Genomic DNA, 25,876 nt, shown 5'->3' on the forward strand with positions numbered 1-25,876 from the left:
TCGCACTAAAAGATGTTCTCACAAACAGAGAAAATGATGTGATCTCAAATTATTTTAGCAGTGTTTAATATTTGGCTTAATTTTTGCTAAAATCCATTGCCAACTACAGAAGTAAATACAAGAAGAAACACCTAGGAGACTTGAAAAGTGACTGTGTCTGGTGAGTAGCATCAAGGGGTGGGGGGGGTGTAGGGGCAGAAAGAAATGCTGTTTCATGTTGTAACCTTTTAGCACTATTTGCCTATAATATTTTGACTAAAAGTATTACCCAAAGAAGTGTGATGAAGGCTATGATGAAAGCTCCCAAAGAGCACATGAGAGGGATGCCTGACAGCTCATGGAAAGTTTATGCCACACAAGTGGCACTTACCTCACCCCTGAAGGGAGGGAGTGAGACCATGAAGGGCCTTGTGGGTGAAGCTAGGGACTTAAGACTTCATTTAGACTTATTCCTCCAGTCAAAGGGAAACGAATGAAGAATTTAAACATGGAGCAATAGAGGCAGATTACTCTGAGTACACCATGGGAAAATGAATGAGAGTAATGCTAGACTGGAAACAGGGAGACATGGGGAGTTGTAGCAGCCCTTCAAGAAAGAAATGACAGCCTGAATTAAAAGAGTGGTAGTGGGAATAGAAACAAATGGAGAGATTCCAGAGTTGATCAACTAGAACTGAGAAGAACTGGTACTCTGTAGGTGTCGCAGAGGTATAGACAAGGAAATTCCTTGTCAAGACTTACATCTGGGTTCCTTGTCAAGACTTACATCTGGGTTCTTTTCATTGAAAAAAGCCTGAAGGATAAGGAGGTGGAGGTGAGGGAATATATAGCTTTCCCTTTTAGATAGGCTATTTTTGCAGTCTCATACACAACTCATTAAATTATAGGAATCAATGGTCGGAATTTCCCAATGCTCATTCTGAGTTAGGGAAAGCACCAATCAATTCCTGAACAGTTGTGTTTACCAAATAGTGCAAAATGAAGAAAAGCTTCCAAAGCCTAGTAATAAATAGAATCATTACTTTGTTATAATTTCCATAAGACATAAGGAGAAAGTAAAAAGGGGAATGATTCTTAAGAGTTATTCTGAATCTCTACTTTCTTAAACTCTTTTAGCCCGAAACAAAGGTACAATATTTTATGGCTTTAAGACCAAAATAGCTAATATTAACATTACATTTCTAAGTACCTTTCTACTGACAAAGTTATTTTCCCCCTTAAAAAAGAATTTGCTTTGGGCTTCCCTGGTGGCACAGTGGTTGGGAGTCCACCTGCCAATGCGGGGGATGCAGGTTCGTGCCCCGGTCCGGGAGGATCCCGCATGCCGTGGAGCGGCTGGGCCTGTGGGCCATGACCGCTGGGCCTGCGCATCCGGAGCCTGTGCTCCGCAATGGAAGAGGCCACGGCAGTGAGAGGCCCGTGTACCGCAAAAAAAAAAAAAAGAATTTGCTTTGATAGATTTGATCAAGAGAATTATCTGGTTGAGGCTGAAATCTAGAAATAATTATAAAATGAAAATAGGGCTATTTAGTAAGGATCGCAGGGAGGAATTTTTCTAGATAATTGAATCTAGGAAGAAGTACAGTGAAGAAACATACATGTTACAACTGCTCTTAAAGCCAGGGTCTTAAGCACCATGATTATCCTGTGAAAGATACAGGAAAGAGCAGTGAAGGTACTGAAGTGAAAGAGCAGCAAGGCAGAAGAGAAAAAACTGGGTTATATCCTAGAGAAACTGGTTTAGAAAGGAAGCAGAGGGAAGCAAAAGTGTCAGAATAATGGATAGCAAAGAATTTTTGTCTACTATCAATTGCTTTTCCTCATATATAAAGAAACTAGTTACCTAATGACACATTTCTTTAAGTCCACATTTTAAATACTGTTTGTAGAAACCATTTTTTCCCCTTCATGAGTACTCATAGTCTAAGTTTCCTCAACAACAAAATATTTAGCATCCTGAAAAAACTGTAGAAAACTGGCAAATATTAAAAAATCATATTTTATCAAACCATCTGTTTACCTAGTATAGAAGTTCTGCCACTTGCTGGTGATTCTACCTCTTGTATGGCACTAAGTTCATGTTGGTTCAAGTCCAATCCACCTTTAACTTTTGCTACAGGTGGTTTTGAGGATTTCCCACCCAGTTCTTTGTCCTGATGCTCCCCTATCAAGTCAAAGACAAAGTTAGGCACAATACAAATCTGTTAACGAAACAAACTTCTTCAACCGGCAAGTTGCAGGAGGTTAAAATAAAGAATCATCATCAGGATAATCAGTACAATAAAATGCAATTATCTTACCACTTTGCTGGGCATTACTATCTTCTGAAAGGAGCTGATTATCATCACAGTTTCTCCTGCCTGCAGTACCAATGTTTTCCTGATTGTCTTTGGCTAGATCTTGGAGATGAACAAGGCATTCTCTGAGCTTCTTAGTTTCAAAATCATTTTCAACTGTGGGCTTACTTGTCTGAAAAAGTAGACAGACGAGGGTGGGGATGACATAAAATGAAGATCATGTGAAGAAGTCATTAGATTTATATCTCTGTTCTTCAGTTAGAACATCAACCACATGAACAGCTCCATCAACCACATTATTACAATTTTATCTATAGATAAAAAATGAGAAGTACTTCTAATATTGAAAGGGTAATAATTCCATTGAAAAGTACAACCAGTCACAGCCTCGGACCTTACAGCCTCCACTGCACCTTTCAATAAGAGATTATACTTGAGTATCCCTCTCTGCTTTTCTTTTCCCATTCCTTTTCCTTAAAATGACCAGTAAATCCCCAGAACTCAAGTTCTCATGAACGCAACTCAAGCTTCTCCTGAGCATCAACGGACTGTAGAATTCTGTTTAGGCTAACTCATAAATTTAGGAAGTGGCCTTTTAAAATAAAATGGACACATTCATATATAGGAGAATATACTGTCTCCCATATAGAGAAGCTATGAATAGTAATCTGAGTGACCACATCAGAGTCCTCTCAACAATTCAGTCACAAGCAGCCGGTCCGGCGGTCCATCAGCCTAAAATCACACCACTTTTATAACAGATGTTAATATTGTCACTTATGGAAAAAGATGGTACTGATTTTGATTCTACACAAATGTCAACGAAGTGCTATACAGAAAGCACAAAGTCTGCCATTTGCCTAAGACAAATTCTGCTAACTAGTTATTTTACAATTTAATCATCTTGTGGTAAGCTCAAAATCCTTCATAACAAAACTTCAAAAGGCAACCTACATTTTCCATGATGTTTGAGTTTGGTTGTATCAAACCAGTGGCTGAAATTAGTTGGGCTTCAAATAACTATCAACTTCATAAACGCCATGCAAGGTGGATCAATTTTTACCTTTTAATTTCCACGTTCTTTAAGGTAGAAAATTAAAGCACAGTTAAGGTCAAACCACTTATTCTCAGTAACTAAGAACTTATTTTGACCTAGGATTGAAACAAATATTTAGCTTGGCCGAGTTGGGTTATTGTCGATGTTTAATTCTTAGATATTCAAGATTAATACATACCTGACTGTCTTTAAAGAAATCCTTCAAGGTCTCCTGATGTTTCTGAATGTGCTGCTGCAATGCTGTTTGTCTCTGTACAAGCAATTCTTCTTGGGCTTTTTGGCCATAATGCAGAATTTCTTTTTGTAGCTCCATCTGCTTCTGAAGTCCCAAATTATCTTGCTGAGCTAAGAGAGGTTGTGAAAAACTCAAATATCTATCTTGAAGTCTTGGGCTCATAGAAGCACTTGAAGGAGCTGCATGTTCATTCTTGGCTGAATACAATTCACAAACGTTTTTAGATTTTACTTCAGCAAAAGGTAGTGGAATAAATGAATGCTCTCTTTCCTTGGGTAGAAACATAGAGGGAACAGGCTGCTCAGAAGAGTCACCTGCAATCAGCTCTGCTTGCTTGTTTAAAAGCAGTTCTTCCTGAGCTTTTTCATTAAAACGCAGCACTTCTCTCTGTAAGCCCAACTGTGCTGACACATGATCTTGCTGAGGCAGAAAAGCCTGGGATAAACTCAAAAGCCTATCCTGAGACCCTGGAATCTCAGGATGACTTGAGGAAACAGTATTGTCACTTCTGGTTGGAAGAGATTTTTGGATTCTTTCAGAGTCAGCAACAGGCAGTGCTATGTGGGATAAGGATGAAGAGGTGCTGGTCTGCTCAGGTGAGACCCTTTTCTCCAATTTACTTAGTCTTTGCAAAAGCAATTCTTCTCGGACTTCCTGTCTAGAATGAGTGGCTTTCCTCTGTATGTCTAACTGCTCTTGAAGTACCTTCAAATCACCATGGAGAGGTTGGATAAAATGCTCAGATGACTTTTCCTCAAATTTATATTGTCTGGGCAAAATCAACTCTTTCTGGGTTTTCTCGCTACATGGAAGGGGACCTGTCTGTGTATACACGTGTTCCTGTTGAAATGTAATCGGATAATCTTGTTGAGGTAAAACAGGCTGTGGTAAACCCAAAAGCCTATCAGGCAACCTTGGTATCTCAGAATGACGTGGGGAGACTATATTATCACCCTTAGTTGAACAAGGTTCTTGGATTCTACCAGCTTCACTAAGAGGTAATGGAGCAAAAGGACGCTGTACAACTAGGGGCAGGAAGGAAGAGGTGCCAACCTGCTCGGGAGATATTCTTCCCTTCCACTCACTCTGTTTATGCAGAAGTAATTCTTGCTGAGCTTCCTGTCTAGACTGAATGATGGCTTCCCTCTGTGTAGCTAACTGTTCTTGAAGTGCCTTCAAATTATCTTGTTGAGGCTGGATAAGCTGTGAAATCTTCAAAAGTCTATCCTGCAATTCTGGGATCTGAAAATGGCTTGAAGGAATTCTACTCTCACTCTCTGCTGAAAGAGGTTCCCGGGTTGTAAGAGATTCAGCAGAAGGCAATGAAGGAAAAGGAAGCTGTTCTAACTGGGGTGTGAAGGAGGGGCCAGTTTGTTCAGAAGATACATTCCCTTGGGTCTTCTGGCTAAACTGAAGGGCCTCCTCTTCTGTGTCTAACCATTCTTGGTGTCCTTCCAAATTATCTTGTAGAGGTTGTATATGTCGAGAAAACCCCAGAAGTCTTTCTTGAAATCTTGGGATCTTCCAATGGCTTAAGGGAACTGTACTGTCACTCCTGAATGACATATAGTCCTGGAATTTTTCAGATTCAGCTCCCTGAGACAGAGATAAAGAGGTGCCAGTCTGTTCAGAAGGAATTTTTGTTTCTAATTCACTTTGTTTGTGTACAAATTCCTGAGTTTCTTGTTTAGCACCAAGTATTACCCTCTGAATGTGCGACTGACCTTCGAGTGTTGTTAGATTTTCCTGCTGTGGCAGGCTATGCTGTGGAAAACTAAGAGGCTCATCCTGAAATGCTGGCATTACCAAATGACTTGAGGGAGTAACACTCCCCTTCTCAGAGAAATAAAAGTTCTGAATTCTTCTAGGCTCAGTTTTAGAAGAAGCTTGTGAAGCAACTGAACGTTGAGTGACCACTGGCAGGAATGAAGAACTCATCTGCACAGGCTTAGAGTCTTCCAAATCCCTTTGTCTATGTAAAAGTAATTCTGCCTGGGCTTCATGCCTGGCCTGAAGAGCATCCCTCTGTGCAGTCAGCTGTTCTTGGAGCAACTTCAAACTATCATGCAAAGGGTGGAACTGCTGTAGGAAACTTGAAGACCCATCCTGAAATTTGGGGATTTCAGATTGGATTGAGAGAAGTTCCTTCTCACTCTTAGATGAATACTGGTCCTGGATTTTTCCAGATTGAGTACCAGCAGAAGGTAGTGAAGTAAATGTATGCTGAGCTCCTTGAGATGGGACAGAAGGGGGCTCAGTCTGTTCAGCCCATACTCTTCCATCCAATTCACTCTGTTTATGTACACATAATACTTCCTGGGCTTCCCGTCTAGCCTGAAAGCTGTCCCTCTGAATATTTAACTGTTCTTGGAGAAATTTAAAATTAAGCCTATCCTGAAGTTGTGGGACCCCAGGATGGCCTGAGGAAACTGTAGTCTCTTTCTTGGTTGGAGAAGATTCCTGGATTCTCCCTGACTCAGCTTTGGCAGAAGGCAGTGAAGCAAACGAATCCAGAGGTACCAATGGAAGGAATACAGAAAGGCCAGTTTGCCCTTCCAATTCTTTCTGTTTGCACAAAAGCAATTGTTCCTGAGCTTCCTGTCTTAACCGAAGAACTTCTTTCTGTAGGTCTAACTGTTTTTGGAGAGCCTTCAAATTACTTTGTTGGGCTATGATATTCTCTGAGAATGGCAAAGACTTATCCTGCATTTGGCCAACTACAGAATGGCTTAAAGAAACTACACTTTTGCTCCCAGTTGAAAAGCATTCCTGGATTTTTCCAGACTCAACTTCAGTAGGCAGAGAACTAAAAGAATGCTCAGCTACCAATGGTAGGAATGAAGAAGGTTCAATTAACTTAGACGATATACTTTCATTGTTCTCTGAGAACATTTGCTGGGAGTCTAAAGTTTGAAAAGTTGTTGCCCCAGATGTTTCAGCTCTTTCTCCGGCATCCTGTACTATCAGTGGCTTATCATGTGACAAAGCCCTTGAAAGTGTATGAGAGTCTTTAGGGACCAATTTATAGTCTCTCTGTTGTGTTTCAGTCTGTGAGAGTTGCTTTGGCTGTTCCTGTGATTCCAAAGCTTGCTCGGCTAAAACATCTGAAGTAACTAATGTTTTGGTTGTTTCTACCTGTCTTTGTGGAAAGCGATGTTGTCTTGGAACCTGAAAATCTTGCTCTAATTTGGAGATCTGTACGGGTTGCATAGGTTGTTTGTTAGGACTCAACTTGGGTCTCTGACCTTGATCCTCATGTTCTGATGTAACAGCGGGTCTTTCAGATTTCTGTGGTGGTACTGATGTAACAGAACCAGGTATCAATGGTGCAGCTGACATGGATAGGTACTTTCCTTTTAACATAGTCTGATAGTCGAGTAATCGTTTCCTGGCTGTTTCAACAGACTGTTTGTGAAGCCTACCCAAAACAAACAAGCATTATTCTTTTTGATTAAAAAAATGCCCCACATTCTTAAGTGTTTATACATTAAATTCAATCTAGGGGTGGCCATAATCAAGGCAGAAATGGAACAACGTTATTAACATTGCTCTTTGAGAAATCTACATGCCATAGTTCTAAAGGGAATCCTGATAAGACCTTCATATAAACCAAATAAGAAATCCTGAAAATGTAGCCACACACTATCACATATAAATTGTACCCTAGCTAATACCTGTTTTGCTGTAATAGCTGTTGTTGATAGTTATAAATCATCTGCCTGTGATTATCTTCATCAGAACTTATGGTGCATGATGCTGGCGCAGTGCCAACCTAATAAAAGACAAAGATACTAACTAAAAGGCAAATCCAGAAATAAGTACTAAAGTACTTTACATAAACTGATGTTCTATAATTGTAAACTTCCATATAGCTTTATTTTTCATAAAAAAGACTGGCATTTCCATTGTTAAGAAATGAAGTAATCTACCACTCTCCTTTAGTGTCAAGCCCAAGAGCTCAACATACACATTACATACAAGTCATGGTCACATATATTAGCCCTCTAGAAACTGAAAGATGAAAGTCATTAGGTTTGTATAAAGTTATTTTTACATATACATTATTTTTTTAAAAAATTATCAAATACAAATTAGAATTGCACTTTACTTTTCTGAATGCTAAGATTGCCCACACTTCTTTATCCCCCAACAATCTATGTAGGGATTAGATTTCCTGCATCGTACCCCAGTCTGTTGAGTTTTTTTTCTTTTTTCTTCTTCCAGCTGAGCTCTGAAGCAATCAGTTTCTAATGTTAATTTCTGTTGTTCAATTTGTTCAAGTAATTCCAACTGTTTTTGCTTTTGTTCTTCTATTTCCATTATCTAAATAACAAAAATACTATTGATTTATTAACAACAAACTCATGCCAAAGAAAAGTTTATATGCATTACAATGAAAAGAAACAGGTCTCATCACCAAGAGTACCAATTATCCAAGAAGAAAGTGGTGACGTTTTATCTGTTATTGCCACTACCAGAGGGAGGACGGAAGCAAGAGACAGGAAAAGGGGAAAGGAGGAAAAGGGAGAGAAGTAAAAATAAACATATTAACTATTTCTATTTCCTGGGAGCACAGGGAAACCTTGATCACCACTGAAGCATCACCTCCAGAGAAGTAGCAAATTCTGTGTTCACATCTTTAATTTTACCTTGTTCTCAGTAAGAATAATGCCTAAGAAATTAAATATCGAGAAGGCTCACAACACTTTGATTTCTTAGGCATACTCATAAAAGGGTGCCGTTATCTACAAGCTAAATAAAAGTACAGTGAGCAACATTCAGTTCTTACTGTCAGGCATTAAACAGATGGAAAATAATGGCAGAGTGACGACAAATAAACTCAAAATTATACCAACACATACACACATAAATCCAAGAACTAAAAACATGTGTTAAAGTAACTGTAAGATTCCTGAGGACAGGGACTAGTCTGTCTGGTTGCCTGTTAAATCCAACACCTAGTAGTCCTTGAAACATATATAAGACACATATACTGAATAAATAGAAAAGGGAATGTATGTGAAGTTTTATTAAGAGAAATACGTCTACTAGAGATAATGAAAAATGATCTTGTTTTCAAAATTAAAAATGTCTCAATATGATATTACCTATTCTTAATCAGGCAATAGTGGCTATAGCTTAGTTCCTATCTTCACCTTCCTTTCCTTCACTCATAGGAGCCACGGAATTTAAACCATTTACAGTTTTGTAGTAACTCTAGAACTGCACTATCAATATAGTAGTCACTAGCTACATGTGACTATTAAAATTTACATCAACCCAAAACAAATAAAATTTAAAATTCAGTTTCTCAGTTGCACTACTCATACTTCAAGTATTCAACAGCCCATGTAGGTAGCAGCTACCATACTGAACATAGATATGGAATGTTTCCATTACTGTAGAAAATCTACTGGACAATACTGCTTTAGAATATTGATTAGAAAGCATTTATCTGAGACTTAAAATATTGGCTCATAGAATTGTCATCCCTCAGCTGCATTTTTATAAAAACTATGACTATAAACTGACTGGCTTAGTAACAATTAGCCTCTTTCGAGGTAATCTGTGTTAAGAAAATCTTTCATTAAAGTAGAAGGGACAAATATTACAGTTACGGAAGTTGAATTTAAAATTTTTCTTTGAAACACAGTTTTTCAAAAAAACTTTTGGGATTACAAAGCCCAGATCAATGTTTAATATTATGACAGGGACTCATTTATACAACAAATATTTATTGAGTACTAACTATGTGTAAAGCATTGTAGAAGAAACTATGTAGGATAAATTGACTTTTTAAAAAAGACAGTATCGGACTTCCCTGGTGGTCCAGTGGCTAAGACTCCATGCTTCCACTACAGGGGGCATGGGTCGATCCCTGGTCGGGGAAGTTCCACATGCCCATAGTGAGGCAAAAAAAAAAAAAAAAAAAGATAGTCTCTGCCTTTAAAAAACTGATAAATTTTATAGGGAAGATAAGATACATACCAGAGTATAAAATACAAAGCAGAATGCAATAAGGGTCAAATGAGTAGTACAAGTAAAGATGAAGTAAGTACCTTCTATCAAATGTATGTGTAAGACAAGGCAGAAGAAATGGTATCAAAAGTAGCCAGATGTTAAGACAAATTTCACCGGTCAAATAAAACTACAGTACATAGGGGAAGAAAGAAACCTTTAAAAATAAAATTTCAGGGACTTCCCTGGTGGTCCAGTGGTTAAGACTCCGCACTCCCAATGCAGGGGGCCTGAGTTCGATCCCTGGTTAGGGAACTAAGATCCCACTTACCTCAACAAAGCCTGAACACTGCAACTACTGAGCCTGCGCACTCTAGGACCTGCTCACCACAACTAGAGAAGCCCATGCGCCGCAACGAAGACCCAGTGCAGCCAAAATGAATATAAAAATAAAATAAAAATTTCAAATTACCTGTTTCTGCCTTGCTGCCATTCTAATTCTGGCTGCTTCTTCCTGAGGATGAAGTAGAACTGAACTCTGAGCTACTGCTGTGATAGGCTGAGTCTCTTTCATTTCTAAGAGAATCCCCAAAGCAATAATTAGTTTCAGTACTTTAGAATTTGATACCACTGTAATATCTTTTGTTCATTACATGTAATTTTATTAGGAAAAAGATGTGAAGAATCAAGCAAGTTTAATTTGAGAATATGATAAAAGAAATACCTTGTTCCTTTTCAGAGTCTGTATTGAATGAAAGTGGTTTATCTTCACTAGTAAGTGGTCCAGAGTCAACTGTTAGCGTGTCACTTTCAACATCTGGAATAGATACACCATTATGAACGTATTTTCACTGTCAAAACTTGAATCTGACAAATGTAACAAAAATCTACATTCAGATTAACATTGGTCCACCTGAGTGTCTTATTTAGTTAAGATCCAGCCACCTTCCAGAGACCACATATTTTATCCAATAAATTCTAGCCTAATACAAAAAGACCTAAGACTAAAATTATAAACAAAAAAGAAAAAACGAAGAACTGACTTAAAAGGTAGGCTGACAGAGTTTCAAACACAATGGGAAAGCATAGAAAGAGCAGAGTAAGCAAGGCACCAACGTGTAAAAAGAGAAGAAATTTAAGTGTATCTTTGACATACTTAGGTATTAGGATTTTTATTATTTATGAATCCAGAGCAGAGAAGGAAGTTAAAGCAGTATATTTTGATCACATCAGGGTAGCCAGAAACTGAACGGAGCATTCAGTCACCTCATTCGTTCAGCACCTACTTATGTGCTGTATGCAAATTTACCATGGTCAACCAGAAAAGGCCTCAAAGGAGGTACATGGGGGACAGAACATTATATAATTATCCTAGAAAAAATTATAAAATTAGAAACGGTGCCAGTACTATATAAGAAAAAAGGGGGGTTACACAATAGAGTATTTCACAGGAATCTGAATTAGACTAGGAACTCAGATGAGATTTCTCTTAGGAAATGGCATTTAAGTGGACAGTTGAAAGGTAAGGAGGAATCAAGCAGGTAAAGATTGTGGGGAGGTACAGGAGACCTTTCCAGATAGATCAGCAGGTATTAAGATCCTGTGAGGAGTGAAAAACTTGGCTCAGACAAGGGGAAGAATGAAGCCAGATGAGGCTAGAGAAAGCCTACTCACACAGGGCCTTTTCCAAAATAACTTGGTTATGGATTAAAGATGAAAGTGTCCCTTTGTATTAAATGCCAAAACCATACTCTCTCTCCTTCTTCTCACTCCCTTTTACTGCCTTTGCTGCTTGCCCCTTCTCTAGCCATCTTCTAAATGATGCAGTCCCTTCAGATGGTCTTATAAGACCTTTTCTCACTGAATTCCTTCCCCTAAAGAATTCTTCCATGCCCATGTGCTTGAATATCATATGTATATCTGACTTCCAAACTTACCTCTCTTTGCTTTAGGCTAGTCAATTAATTCAACAAATATTAACTGAGCACCTTTTATGTATAAGGCACTAGACTAGTCTAGGCTCTGGGGATACAGCAATGAACAAAATCAAGCCCTATATTCCAGGACTGGAGGGTGAGGAAGGTGGAGAGGGGTAGGCGTCAAGACAAGAAGCAAATAAGCAAGAAAGTAAATTTATGGTCCAACAGATGTTAAGAGCTATGGAGTAGAGGTGATAGGGAGTGAAGGTTATGGGGGTGGGGGAAGGCATAGAAGTTTGTTGTTTTACATAGAGTGGTTTGAGAAGGCGTTATTGAGAAAGCAGTATCTGAGCAAATATCTGAAGGCAGTGAGACAGTGAACCATAAAAATATCCAAGAGCATTCCTCCCTCCCCAACGAAGACCAGCACTTGCAAAGACCATATGATTCGTATCTGCTGTGTTGGACAAATAGCCAGGAAGTCGGTGTCTACGGTGCAGTGATTGGGGAGAAAATGAAGTCAGAGAGAGAAGTAGTGGGGAGGGGTGTGTGCACAGATCATGTAAAGCTTTGATGCCACTGTAAGCAAAATGGTTTTCCTGAGGGAAATGGGTAGTTGTTGGAGGGCTTCTCCCAGAGGAATGATAAGCTGATGTGTTTTAACAGGATGTCTCTGGAAACAGATTATTGCAGGAAGGTGCAAAAGCTGTGGATAGAAGACCAGTTAGGAGGCCACCAGTTAATACAGGCAAGAATCTACACTAGAGAATGAACATCACTTAAACTAGGATAGTAGGTGGTGAGAAACAGTTGGACTCTGGATATATTTTGAGGGTAGGACCGACAGGATTTGATGATGGTTTGGATGTAGGATATAGAAGAGCAGAACCAGAATGGCAAGCTTTTTGGCTTAAGCAAGAGAATTTTTTGCCACTTACTGAAATATGTAAGATGAGATATATATACATATATAATTCTACTACACTTAAAGTGCTCTGGAAGGAGATTCACTAAGGTTTCTAACATTTATTGCCTTTAAGTGGCAGCACTATGGGCTTTAAAATATTTTCTTCCTTTTGACCTCTATTCTTCGGTTTTTCAGAAATGAGCATATTTTTGAACAACTTAGAAAGGTAAAATGAGATGACTGGAGAGAACTACCTTGTTTCTGCCCAGAGGATAATGGTCTGTCTTCACTCACAGCTGCTCCTGATTCAACTGTCAGGGCTTTACTTTCAGTTTCACTAACAGTTGTAATCATTTCGCTTTCATCCTCAGACATGGATTTAATTGTCCAGAGAGACTTTTGGTTTCGGATCTTATTTAATAATTTTTTAAAAAGAATTTTTGAAGGAATCTGGTGGGTCTTCATTGCCAAGGGAACTAAAAGAAAAGAAAAGAAAAAAAATTTATTCAGCATCTGTTACAAACCAGGTAAATTATTCTATCTTTATACTTAGTTACTATAACAACCACCGGTTAAAACAAAAGCACAACTTTATTTTCCTCAATATTTATAATTTAACACAATTTTATAACCAGGAATAATTTTTTCAACTTAAATTTAAATAAGGACACCAAAATTCAACTATAGTTCACCCTTGAACAACATGCACTTGAACTGCACAGGTCCACTTATTTGAGGATTTTTTCCAATAAATACATACTACAGGACTGCATGATCCAGGGTTGGTTGAATCTGCAGATGTGGAACATTGGATACAGAGGGCCGACTCTAAGTTATATGTAAAGTTTTCGACTGCATGGAGGGTCGGCGCCCCTAACCCTTTGCTGTTCATAGGTCAACTATTTTTCAACAGTAGGCAGCAACATAAATTTCAAGCATAAAAATGTATCAGGAAGATGTTTATTCTGCTTGCTAAATGAGGACAGAATGCATATCTCTTAATCTGTAAGACTAGCATTCAAAATATGTGCTGTAAGGTTCCCAAGAAAATAAAAGATTCTGCAGAGGCCAGAAATGAAGTTTCAAGGGGAATTCATGGCAATTGAGCCCTAAACTCATCTTCTGAAGTTTATGCCAAACCACAGGAAGCTTACACTTTGTTTGGACAGCAGTGTGGGCACAGGATACAGGGAAAAAGCTTAGAGCCCTCACCCAAGGAGTCTAAGAGGAGACCCACATAAAACTGGAACCCCAAGGACTACCTATCCACAGTACAGGGTGAAGATGAAAAGAAAGCCAGAGTGGTTTTGAACAAAGGCGATACTCATAGGTATGGGGAGAAAAGAAGTCAAAAGGAAGAGGATTTGGTCTCTAAGAAGATGTGGAGTAAGAGACACCTTTATCTTTTTAGAGGTACCTCTCATGTCTCTGGCTTGGATTACTGCAGACTGTGATATCATCACTAACGTGAGGAAGGCAGGAAGACAAGGTTTCAGTAGGCAAGAGAAGATGATAAATTTATTGTCAGACACCAAGTTCTAAGTACCTGTGCAACAGCCACGTGAAAAAGTTCAGAATGGTGGAGATAGAGATGAAGTTTAGAAGAGAGGCCAAAGTTTGTGCTGATCATCATTATGCATGAAGTGCCTAGCACTAATTAATATGGTAGGATTTCTGGTGATTTGATCAAAGTCTTAAAAAAAAAATGCTAACCTTTCAAATGAATTCAAAATTGATCATCTAACTTAAATAACCTAGAAATCTTTAGACTATATGTACATATAAATAAAATAACATTCCTCCTATGTATATGAAAAGGATCTTTAGTGATGGAAATCTGAAGTTTCCTCCTTCCATCACTCCCATAAGTATTAGTTACTGTTTGCACTTAAAACAGACCAGACTTTCCTAACTGTTGGCAAATGATTAGCATTTTTTTCCTACGAAATACTGCAATATTCAGCTCAGAAGTTTTTACCGTCTGCTTCACTAGAATGTATTGTTTCAGCTTCTGTCACTGGAATGTTTTCATTCTCCCCTGAAATTTCTTGTTCCATTGAAAGGTCCAGTTCTTCATCTTGGATCTGATCAGTCACAGTGGGCAGAGGCTCTGGTTCAAGGTGCAAAATCAGGTTTCCTTTCACCTCTCAATAAAGAAATACAGAGACATGTTTCCATTCCAAAATGACTAAGAACTTGAGCATAAAATTTTAAAGACCATCATAGTTTAAAGTCTAAAATATGAGAGCCTCTTTCAAACTGAGAACTTATTTCAAAATAAAAACTGCTTCAAGACAAATGTATTTTCCCACCAAAACGTTTCAAAGCATTGTTGAAAGTTTACTGAAAATATCTTACTCCTGTCTGCATTGTACATGTCTTCAAAGGCAAATTCTAGCTCTCTCTGCCAATCATCTTTCATTTCACTGCGTTTGTATGGAAGTTCAACTAGTTGTGGTGGCATCCGTGCTACCATCTGTCTCCTGCGTGCCAGGTCCTCTTGTTGTAGCTGTTTGAGTTCTTTCATTAGTTTCTCCTGATTCTTCAAGAATAAAGAGAATTAATTAACAACTGAGTAACACACTTTGGACAGTGGATAGTAACGTGAATAGTGAGGGAAAAGTGGAGAAATCATGAAGACAGGGACTTTAGTACCCTCCCCTCCTCTACCATTTATTCAAACACAAAGACACTAATTAAGAGTCGGTCCTCCATACCCGCGGTTCCTCCACATCCACAGATTCAACCAACCATGGACCATGCAATACCACAGTATTTACTATGGAAAAATATGTGGGTATAAGTGGATCCATACAGGGCCAGGGTCAACCGTATGATGTTAGTAAGTACTATGAGAAGATGGCTCTGGTTAGGCCACAGGGCTTCAAAGTGGCTGCCAGGCACAGGTCTTCTTCCTCAGGACAGTTATGAAGCTACATTCTAACTAAGCTGCCACCGCTCCTGCAGTGTACTTTGTTTCAGCTCTCCACACAGCCAGCAGCAGCGGCCAGTCTCAGGTGAGCACCAAGACCCAGCCAGGGTAACTGTGGCTTAACAGATATTTCTTGTTACTCCACACTCTATGAGTCCTCAAGATTAAAGGGGACTTGTACATACCTCTTTTAAGTCTAAAGAGTCTGGCAAATATGAAAGTTTAAGCACAATGTTTTAGTGAAGCCATCTAACTTAATTTTGGTGGTGGAGGATAAGGAGGGGGGGATAAGGGAAAACCTCTCACCCCCAGGATGAGGATTTAGCCAGATATAAGTGGGTGAAGGAGGAGGAGTACAAGTAAGAAAGAACAACTCCAGCATGGAATTATGCAGATGAAGGCATGGGCAGTCAGGGAGAGTACAATGTTCATTATAGATAGGGTATGGAGGGCAGGGATGGTTAAGGACGAAAGATGAAGTTGGAGAGGCACGTAGAGGCCAAACACACTATAGCAGGAAGATCCCAGGGCACAGCAGGGTCTGCAGCAAAAAGGTTCAAACAGGGGAAAGGAAATTCTCTGTATGTATTGCAGACCATTCTTGTGTAAGAGATACAGTCTAGAAAAAGGTAGAGAGCCTGTATAACAACGTTTTTGTTAAGTGATTACACACTACTTATTTGTAAATATTTTGTCATTTGGAGATGAGTTTTTTTTGCCCGACCTTGAAAAGAATCAAATTATGACCAAATTCATTTTTTATATTAAGATTCAAACCATATCATTAAATTAACTTCAAAGTTATTTGAATAAACATACTATTTCTGGCTCACTGAAAGTGTGGCATAGTACTCTACTTGAATTATTTATAACAACTACTATGACCACTGACACTGTGAGCTTATGAAATTCTAGGCACAATTCTAAGGGCTTTGCTAAACTCGTTTAACCCTCATAAAACACATGATGAAACAGAACTCGGAGAGGTTAGGTAACCTGCCTGTGATCAAACAGCTAAGCAGTGAAGAAGGGAGGAAAATCCAGGAAGACTGACCACGGAGTCCACTTTCTTAACCACTAAATACTTCTGATTTATGGAAGAATGTGCTCTGCTTACCAACTGCTTTATTCATGTTTTCTTTTTTCCTATAGGTTTAAATCTTAGATGAAAATTATGGGTAATAATTCAGACATTCAGTTATTTTACATTCAGTAAGTAACTGAATGTCTGAATTACTACCCATAATTTTCATCTTTTAGTTTTTATAAACTAGGGGTAAGTTATGATAATCATAATTTACCCCTAGTTTATAAGAACTAAAAATTTAAGGGAGAAGGTCATAATTCAGTTCAAACCATACAAAAGAATTTTAAGGCATTTAATTTCCATAGAAGTACTTAAAAACTCATTCTTCAGATGAATGTTTAAAACATCTAAATGCATTAGTCAAATTCAGACTTCTAAAAAGATGAATCATTTTATGCTGTTTCAAGAATAAACACTGAACAATAAGCAAGACAGATGTAAAGCTGTGACTACAAAGCCAGTTTGCACGATACATATTTTACAGCTCTGCAACAAAGTCAAAGCTCCTTGACAGCAAGGATCATGATTCTACCTTTGAATCAATATTCTGCAAAGCCAACAAGTGCTTTGCTCAATAAATATTTAATGAATCGAGTCTTAAAATTTGCAGAGCACAAATGCAATTCAAATAATTAAATTAGAAAAGTGATTAATTTCTTCTTGGGCTATTTTTAGACTGATTAAAATATTAAACTTTTAATACATTCATCAGTAAAAATTTTAGAAGAGAAATGAGAACAGCTTCACCCAACGTGAATTTGAAACAGGAGGTAAAAGCAAGTTGGGCAGCTTGAAATGACACGAATCAGAGAGAATATTTTCCCATTCTTCACAACTCTGTCCTCTGAGCCTGTTCACTATCAGTTAAGTTTTACAGTGCCATCTCTAAGGCCATCAGTAGTGGTCACAGCCAGAATTTAATTCTTACTTGGGCCAAATGGATCTTTTTCATTGCTTGGAAACCCCGTGCATGTGCCTTCTCACACTGCTCCATTCTCTCTTCTGCCGCTTGTTTCTGTAGTTCTTCCAATCTTTTAGCCTCTTCTTTAGCAGCCAAATGAGGATCTGGCTAGCAGTCAATCAGTAACATTTTAGATAATTCAATAAAGTGTGAAACAAAGTGATAACTAAAAAACAAAACAACCTTAAAATCATGTTTTTCTACTTATATCAAATTAAATGATAACAAGTTATAGTTTTAAATGCCTACAATTATCAACAGCATGTACCTATGAAAAAAGTCAAATTGTTAGTGTAAAGTTTTACAAGTTGTTCATTTTAAAGCAGAGTAAACTATACTCATCCAAATACATTCTTCCACCATTTTTTTAAGAAATTCTATTAAAACAACAGTGTTGAAAGGTAAACACCTGCAAAGCTAGTAGTTAAGAAACCACAAACGCTGAAGGTCATGTAAGCCATTTGGGGAAGCACTAAGATTTGTCTTTGGTTTTTAGCCAAAATGTACAGCTTGGCTTCAGCCTCAGGAAAGCCAAATCACCAAAACACCTACTTTAATATAATTTCTGGCTTCCTAGAACTTGTGCATAATCAATGATTATGTGGTTGCACAGTGAGCCATCATCTCATTGATGTAACAATAATATCAGATGTGGGAGGAGATACAACATGTATTACACATAAACATTCACTTTGTAAAAAATCTTATATATTTTATATGTTGACAATTAGTCAAGTGAAACAATAATGACCATGACAGCTGTTAACTATATATCTAAAATTATTTATAACTCTCAAACTGTGAGATAAATAGGTAAAGAGACAGTTAACGTATTCAGAAAGAGTAGGAACTTCCCTGGTGGTCCAGTGGTTAAGACTCCACATTTCCACTGCAGGGGGTGTGAGTGGAGAACTAAGATCCCCACATGCCGCTTGGTGCGGCCAAAAAAAAAAGAGTGCACTGGCCAAACAAGTGTATGAAAAATATTAAATACCTTTGGAGTTAATAAATATTTACGCAAATCTAAATAAACACAGGTCAGATTGCATTAATGCATAACATTAAATAAAACAATCTTTAGGAGCAACATTTCATTTAGGCCATGAGGTTTTCAAAAAAAAGTTATTTGGGAATTCTTCACATCATGTGGGGGTGAATTAAAAGCAGAATGTCAATTTTGGTAAACCAAAATTTAAAGGGAAGGAAAAACTTCAAAACATACAATGTGTATAATAAACATGTTCAGTCCAGATATAATGAGGTACATAAAGAATATCAAGTAAATAAAGGGTTAGAGAAAAATTAGGTACCCCAAACAAGTTTTAATCTGACTGCCCAATGTCAAAACAAGATTTTACAAGAATGTCTTAGAAAGACAATCCCTTAAAAATTTGTGTCAATACAATTAAAACTTTAAACAAAAATCTGGTTGAAATAATAGATTCCATTTTTAGCAGTTGAACTCAAAAGATATGTGAAATTTGCAAAAACTGTGAATCCCAAGCAAAAAATTCTTTCTAGAAAACATGTTTCTGAAAATCTTTTCTGTGAACTGTAATCTGCAGTGCACAAAACAACACGTGATTACTAAATATGCTACTTCTGCATCTTCTACATCAGACTTATCTTAAGTATGATGGTAAATTGAATTTAAGTGTTTCTGCTTGTCTGCTGACATTTCTGGGCCTCACAACAAATAATACAATGGATCTGATTGGAAAAATATTTCTAGGATGAAAAATCCATTTTAACAAGTGCTGTGTTAACTGTTGCTGACAAAGGAACAAACAGGATGAGGGGCACGAGTAATTCAGAAATTTCAAGCATACGAAGTTTTGTTTAACTGTGTGCATAGAATGTAAATGTAGCATAAAACAAAATTTAGAGAATAACTGGCTCTATGTAGGAATAGAGCAGGTCAAATTCATCACTCTTCTTCAAATTTTATAACATACAAGAAATTTTAGAACCACTTTATCAAGATATTCAAACAAAAAATGATAGCAACTCTTACATGCTAAAAGGCTGACTGAAGAAAAAGGAACTAGCTTATTTAGAGAAAGCAGCTGAAGGAATAACTAAAATGTATGCCAAGAGTGCAAGTATTTTTTATATAATACCTGCTGTAAAAATCCTATTATTCTACTCCAAGAAAGATTCTAAATTATTGTGCATGTGAAATAAGCTTAGATGCAGATGAAAATGCAGAGATTTGTTATATGGGAAACCAAGTACACTGCTCCACTGTCCCATTTTAAACCCAAGGTTTAAGGACAGATTTTTCCTAAGTGATGGTGTGAGGAAGTAAATAAAAGAAAATACCAGAATACTTTAGCTTGTGTGACTGTTTTTATAAAACTGCATTATAACTACTGATATAATCTTCAAGTCCAGAAATTGAAGAGAAGGTACATCTTTTAGCTACTGTTAAACAGGAAAGTTTAATAACCTACTGTGATACCATCAGCGGCACCCTATATTAGAGCTAGAAGAAAAATGTCTTTCTTCATCAATCTTAGTATTAAACATCTATTTAATACTGTAAAAACATATGTAAAAACAATGTTTTAGTGAAGTGGACAAACATATAGGACAAAAACAAGTTAGCAATAGATGGAAGTTATTATTTCTGTATTATAAAATACTGACCTTGTAATAATATTTTAAACAAGTTTCAAGATTTTCTCTTATTTCCTAGAAATTAATTCTATGATGACATGCACAGAAAGACAGACAAGATGAAAAGGCAGAGGGCTATGTACCACATGAAGGAACAAGATAAAACCCCAGAAAAACAACTAAATGAAGTGGAGATACGCAACCTTCCAGAAAAACAACTCAGTATAATGATAGTGAAGATGATCCAGGACCTTGGAAAAAGAATGGAGGCAAAGATCGAGAAGATGCAAGAAACATTTAACAAAGACCTAGAAGAAATAAAGAAGAAACAAACAGAGATGAACAATGCAATAATGAAAAGAAAAATACACTAGAAGGAAAAAATAGCAGAATAACTGAGGCAGAAGAACAGATAAGTGACCTAGAAGACAGAATGGTGGAATTCACTGCTGTGGAACAGAAAAAAGAAAAAAGAATGAAAAGAAATGGAGACAGCCTAAGAGACCTCTGGGACAACATTAAACGCAACAACATTCGCATTACAGGGGTCCCAGAAGGAGAAGAGAGAGAGAGACAGGACCCAAGAAAATATTTGAAGAGATATTTTTCAAAACGTCCATAACATGGGAAAGGAAATAGCCACCCAAGTCCAGGAAGTGCAGAGAGTCCCATACAGGATAAACCCAAGGAGAAACACACCAAGACACATAGTAATCAAATTGGCAAAAATTAAAGACAAAGAAAAATTATTGAAAGCAACATGTGAAAAATAACAAATAACATACAAGGGAACTCCCATAAGGTTAACAGCTGATTTCTCAGCAGAAACTCTACAAACCAGAAGGGAGTGGCATGACATATTTAAAGTGATGAAAGGGAAGAATCTACAACCAAGATTACTCTACCCAGCAAGGATCTCATTCAGATTTGATGAAGAAATCAAAAGCATTACAGACAAGCAAAAGGTAAGAGAATTCAGCACCACCAAACTAGCTCTACAACAAATGCTAAAGAAACTTCTCTAAGTGGGAAACACAAGAGAAGAAAAGGACCTATAAAAAAAACCCAAAAGAATTTAAAAAAATGGTAAGAGGAACATACATATCGATAATTACCTTAAATGTGAATGGATTAAATGCTCCAACCAAAAGACACAGGCTCGCTGAATAGATACAAAAACCAGACCCATATATATGCTGTCTACAAGAGACCCACTTCAGACCTAGGGACACATACAGACTGAAAGTGAGGGGATGGAAAAAGATATTCCATGCAAATGGAAATCAAAAGAAAGCTGGAGTAGCAACACTCATATCAGATAAAATAGACTTTAAAATAGAGAATGTTATAAGAGAAAAGGAAGGACACTACACAATGATAAAGAGATCAATCTAAGAAGAAGATATAACAACTATAAATATATATGCACCCAACATAGGAGCATCTCAATACATAAGGCAAATGCTAACAACTATAAAAGAGGAAATCGACAGTAACACTATAAGAGTGGGGGACTTTAACACCACACTTACACCAATGGACAGATAATCCAAACAGGTAATTAAGGAAAACACAAGCATTAAATGACACAGTAGACCAGATAGATTTAATTGATATTTATAGGACATTCCATCCAAAACCAAAAGATTACACTTTCTTCTCAAGTGCGCATGGAACATTCTCCAGGATAGATCACATCTTGGGTCACAAATCAAGCCTCAGTATATTTAAGAAAATTAAAATCTTATCAAGCATCTTTTCTGACTACAACGCTATGAGATTAGAAATCAATTACAGGGAAAAAAACTTAAAAAACACAAACACATGGAGGCTAAACAATACGTTACTAAATAAGCAAGAGATCACTGAAGAAATCAAAGAGGAAATCAAAAAATACCTAGAGACAAATGACAATGAAAACACGACAATCCAAAACCTATGGGATGCAGCAAAAGCAGTTCTAAGAGGGAAGTTTATAGCAATACAATCCTACCTCAAGAAACAACAAACATCTCAAATAAACAATCTAACCTTACACCTAAAGTAACTAGAGAATGAAGAACAAACAAAACCCAAAGTTGGTAGAAGGAATGAAATCATAAAGATCAGAGCAGAAATAAATGAAAAAGAAACAAAGAAAACAATAGCAGAGATCAATAAAACTAAAATCTGGTTCTTTGAGAGGATAAACAAATTTGATAAACCATTAGCCAGACTCATTAAGAAAAAGAGGGACAGGACTCAAATCAATAAAATGAGAAATGAAAAAAGAGAAGTTACAACAGACACCGCAGAAATACAAAGCATCCTAAGAGACTACTACAAGCAACTCTATGCCAATATAATGGACAACCAGGAAGAAATGGACAAATTCTTAGAAAGGTATAACCTTCCAACACTGAATCATGAAGAAATCAGAAATATGAACAGACCGATCACAAGTAATGAAACTGAAACTGTGATTAAAAATCTTCCAACAAACAAAAGTCCAGGACCAGATGGCTTCACAGGTGAATTCTATCAAACATTTAGAGAACAGAGAACAGCTAACACCCATCTTTCTCAAACTCTTCCAAAAACTTTCAGAGGAAGGGACACTCCCAAACTCATTCTATGAGGCCACCATCACCCTGAGACCAAAACCAGACAAAGATACTACAAGAAAAGCAAATTACAGACCAATATCACTCATGGATATAGATGCAAAAACCCTCAACAAAATACTAGCAAACAGAATCCAACAACACATTAAAAGGATCATACACCATGATTAAGTGGGATTTATCCCAGGGATGCAAGGATTCTTCATTATATGCAAATTAATCAATGTGATACACCATATTAACAAACTGAAGGATGAAAACCATATGATCATCTTAACAGATGCAGAAAAAGCATTTGACAAAATTCAACACCCATTTATGATAAAAACTCTCCAGAAAGTGGGCATAGAGGGAACCTACCTCAACATAATAAAGGCCATATACAACAAACCCACAGCAAACATCATTCTCAATGGTGAAAAACTGAAAGCATTTCCTCTAAGATTAGGAACAAGACAAGGATGTCCACTCTGACACTATTATTCAACATAGTTTTGGAAGTCCTAGCCATGGCAATCAGAGAAGAAAAAGAAAGAAAAGGAATACAAATTGGAAAAGAAGTAAAATTGTCACTGTTTGCAGATGACATGACACTATACATAGAGAATCCTAAAGATGCCACCAGAAAACTACTAGAGCTAATCAATGAATTTGGTAAAGCTGCAGGATACAAAATTAATGCACAAAAATTTCTTGCATTCCTATATACTAATGATGAAAAATCTGAAAGAGAAATTAAGGAAACACTTCCATTTACCATTGCAACAAAAAGAATAAAATACCTAGGAATAAATCTACCTAGGGAGACAAAAGACCTGCATGCAGAAAACTGTAAGACACTAAATTAAAGATGATACAAACAGATGGAGAGACATACCATGTTCCTGGATTGGAAGAATCAATATTGTGAAAATGAGTATACTACCCAAAGCAATCTACAGATTCAATGCAATCCCTATCAAATTACCAATGGCATTTTTTACAGAACTAGAACAAAAAATCTTAAAATTTGTATGGAGACACAAAAGATCCCAAATAGCCAAAGTGGTCTTGAGGAAAAAAAACAGAGCTGGAGGAATCAGGTTCCCTGACTTCAGACTATACTATAAAGCTACCATAATCAAGACAATATGGTACTGGCACAAAAACAGAGATATAGATCAGTGGAACAGGATACAAAGCCCAGAGATAAACTCATGCCAACTATGGTCAACTAATCTATGACAAAGGAGGCAAGGATATACAATGGAGAAAAGACAGTCTCTTCAGTAAGTTTTGCTGGGAAAACTGGACAACTACATGTAAAAGAATGAAATTAGAACACTCCCTAACACCATATACAAAAATAAGCTCAAAATGGATGAGAGACCTAAATGTAAGACTGGACACTATAAAACTCTTAGAGGAAAAGATAGGAAGAGCACTCTTTGACATAAATCACAGCAAGATCTTTTCTGATACACCTCCTAGAATAATGGAAAGAAAAATAAAGAAATAGGCCCTAATGAAACTTAAAAGCTTTTGCACAGCAAAGGAAACTACAAACAAGACGAAAAAATAACCCTCAGAATGGGAGATAATATTTGCAAATGAATCAATGGACAAAGGATTAATCTCCAAAATATATAAACAGCTCAATATTAAAAAAACAAACCCAATCCAAAAATGTGCAGAAGACCTAAATAGACATTTTTCCAAAGACATACAGATGGACAAGAAGCAGATGAAAAGCTGCTCAACATCACTAATTATTAGAGAAATACAAATCAAAACTACAATTAGGTATTACCTCACACCAGTCAGAATGGCCATCATCAGAAAATCTACAAACAACAAATGTTGGAGAGGGTGTGGAGAAAAGGGAACCCTCTTGCACTGTTGGTGGGAATGTAAATTGATACAGCCACTATGTAGAACAGTATGGAGGTTCCTTAAAAAACTAAAAATAGAATTACCATATGACCCAGCAATCCCACTACTGGGCATATACCCTGAGAAAACCATAATTCAAAAAGACACATGCACCTCAATGTTCATTGCAGCACTATTTACAATAGCCAGATCATGGAAGCAACCTAAATGCCCATCAACAGACGAATGGATAAAGAAGATGTGGTACATATATACAATGGAATATTACTCAGCCATAAAAAGGAACGAAACTGGGTCATCTGTAGAGATGTAGATGGATCTAGAGACTGTCATACAGAGTGAAGTAAGTCAGAAAGAGAAAAACAAATATCGTATATTAACGCATATATGTGGAACCTAGAAAAATGGTACACATGAACTGGTTTGCAGGGCAGAAATTGAGACACAGATGTAGAGAACAAACATATGGACACCACAGGGGTAAAGTGGCGGGCGGGTGGGGGTGGTGGGATGAACTGGGAGATTGACATACATACGCTAATACGTATAAAATGGATAACTAATAAGAACCTGCTATATAAAAACATAAATAAAATTCAAGAATTAAAAAAAAAAAGAAGTTAATTCTATGATAATACTCATCTCATGTCTTGACCGAATACTGGCCTGCTATTATGGAATTTGTTGAATTCTAACCTCCACATGAGTGCTATACTATGAAAGTTTACTTTTCTAGTAGACAGATATATCTAATACAAAAAAAGTGAAAACCCACTGTTACAAAGAAATAGCAATTATAATAAGGAGTGATAATCATTTGTCACTCTTAAGACTAACAATAATTTTTAAACCACAACATTTCATACAGACAAGGGTATGATAAAATGGCCATTTTCATATGTTGTTGATGCTATTTAAAAGGCAATTTAATGATCTGTATTAAATATCTGTTATCAAATGTTATATAGTTTGGAACCTATAATTTCTCTCTAGGAATCTATTCTAAACATACAGTCAGAGCTGTAGACAAAATGTGCAAGATGATTATGTTTGCATTTATGAAGCAAAAAAAACCCAGAATAGAATGGTTAAATAAATTCTATAATGAAATATTAAGTAGCTATTAAAAATCATGTTTTGAAAAGTATGTATATATGTTTATACATAAACACTATAACAAATCCATTAATGTATTAACTGCATTACTTTTTGGTGATGGAATCATGGGTGTTTTTCCTAGTTTGCGCCTATGTGTATAGTTTCAAATTTTCACAGAGTATGTATTATTTTTATGTCAAAAAAAGTTTTATGGTAAAAAAAATATATTTTAAAATATAACTGTTTAAGTAGCCAACTTTCTTCTTTCATGTTAAATCAGCATTCATAATAAACATGACATCATAAGTCAAAGCATATTTAAAAGTTTTTT

The 25,876-nt window shown here is 36.9% G+C and overlaps 1 protein-coding gene across 12 annotated transcripts in view; it reads right to left on the bottom strand.

The window, feature by feature from the left end:
- CEP295 (centrosomal protein 295) overlaps positions 1-25,876 on the bottom strand; it is a 48,552-nt gene that overhangs the window by 12,442 nt on the left and 10,234 nt on the right. For 10 of the 12 annotated variants that reach the window (XR_011246568.1, XM_069540919.1, XM_060018099.1 and 7 more), the window contains exons 7-17: positions 17,321-17,461; positions 14,732-14,915; positions 14,352-14,519; positions 12,628-12,849; positions 10,272-10,364; positions 10,020-10,123; positions 7,775-7,912; positions 7,264-7,361; positions 3,533-7,007; positions 2,301-2,469; positions 2,021-2,164 (exon numbers count right to left, since the gene is read on the bottom strand). Coding sequence is in view for 11 of the 12 variants with exons in the window: in XM_069540919.1 (XP_069397020.1) it covers positions 2,021-2,164; positions 2,301-2,469; positions 3,533-7,007; positions 7,264-7,361; positions 7,775-7,912; positions 10,020-10,123; positions 10,272-10,364; positions 12,628-12,849; positions 14,352-14,519; positions 14,732-14,915; positions 17,321-17,461 (4,936 nt within the window). In the remaining variant the exon portion in view is untranslated. Of the gene's footprint in view, positions 1-2,020; positions 2,165-2,300; positions 2,470-3,532; positions 7,008-7,263; positions 7,362-7,774; positions 7,929-10,019; positions 10,124-10,271; positions 10,365-12,627; positions 12,850-14,351; positions 14,520-14,731; positions 14,916-17,320; positions 17,462-25,876 lie in introns of those variants that run through there. The other 2 variants (XM_060018108.1, XM_060018109.1) reach the window with 2 other exon arrangements.

This window comes from Delphinus delphis, chromosome 8, assembly GCF_949987515.2.
Source record: "Delphinus delphis chromosome 8, mDelDel1.2, whole genome shotgun sequence".
Classification (NCBI taxonomy): Eukaryota; Metazoa; Chordata; class Mammalia; order Artiodactyla; family Delphinidae; genus Delphinus; species Delphinus delphis.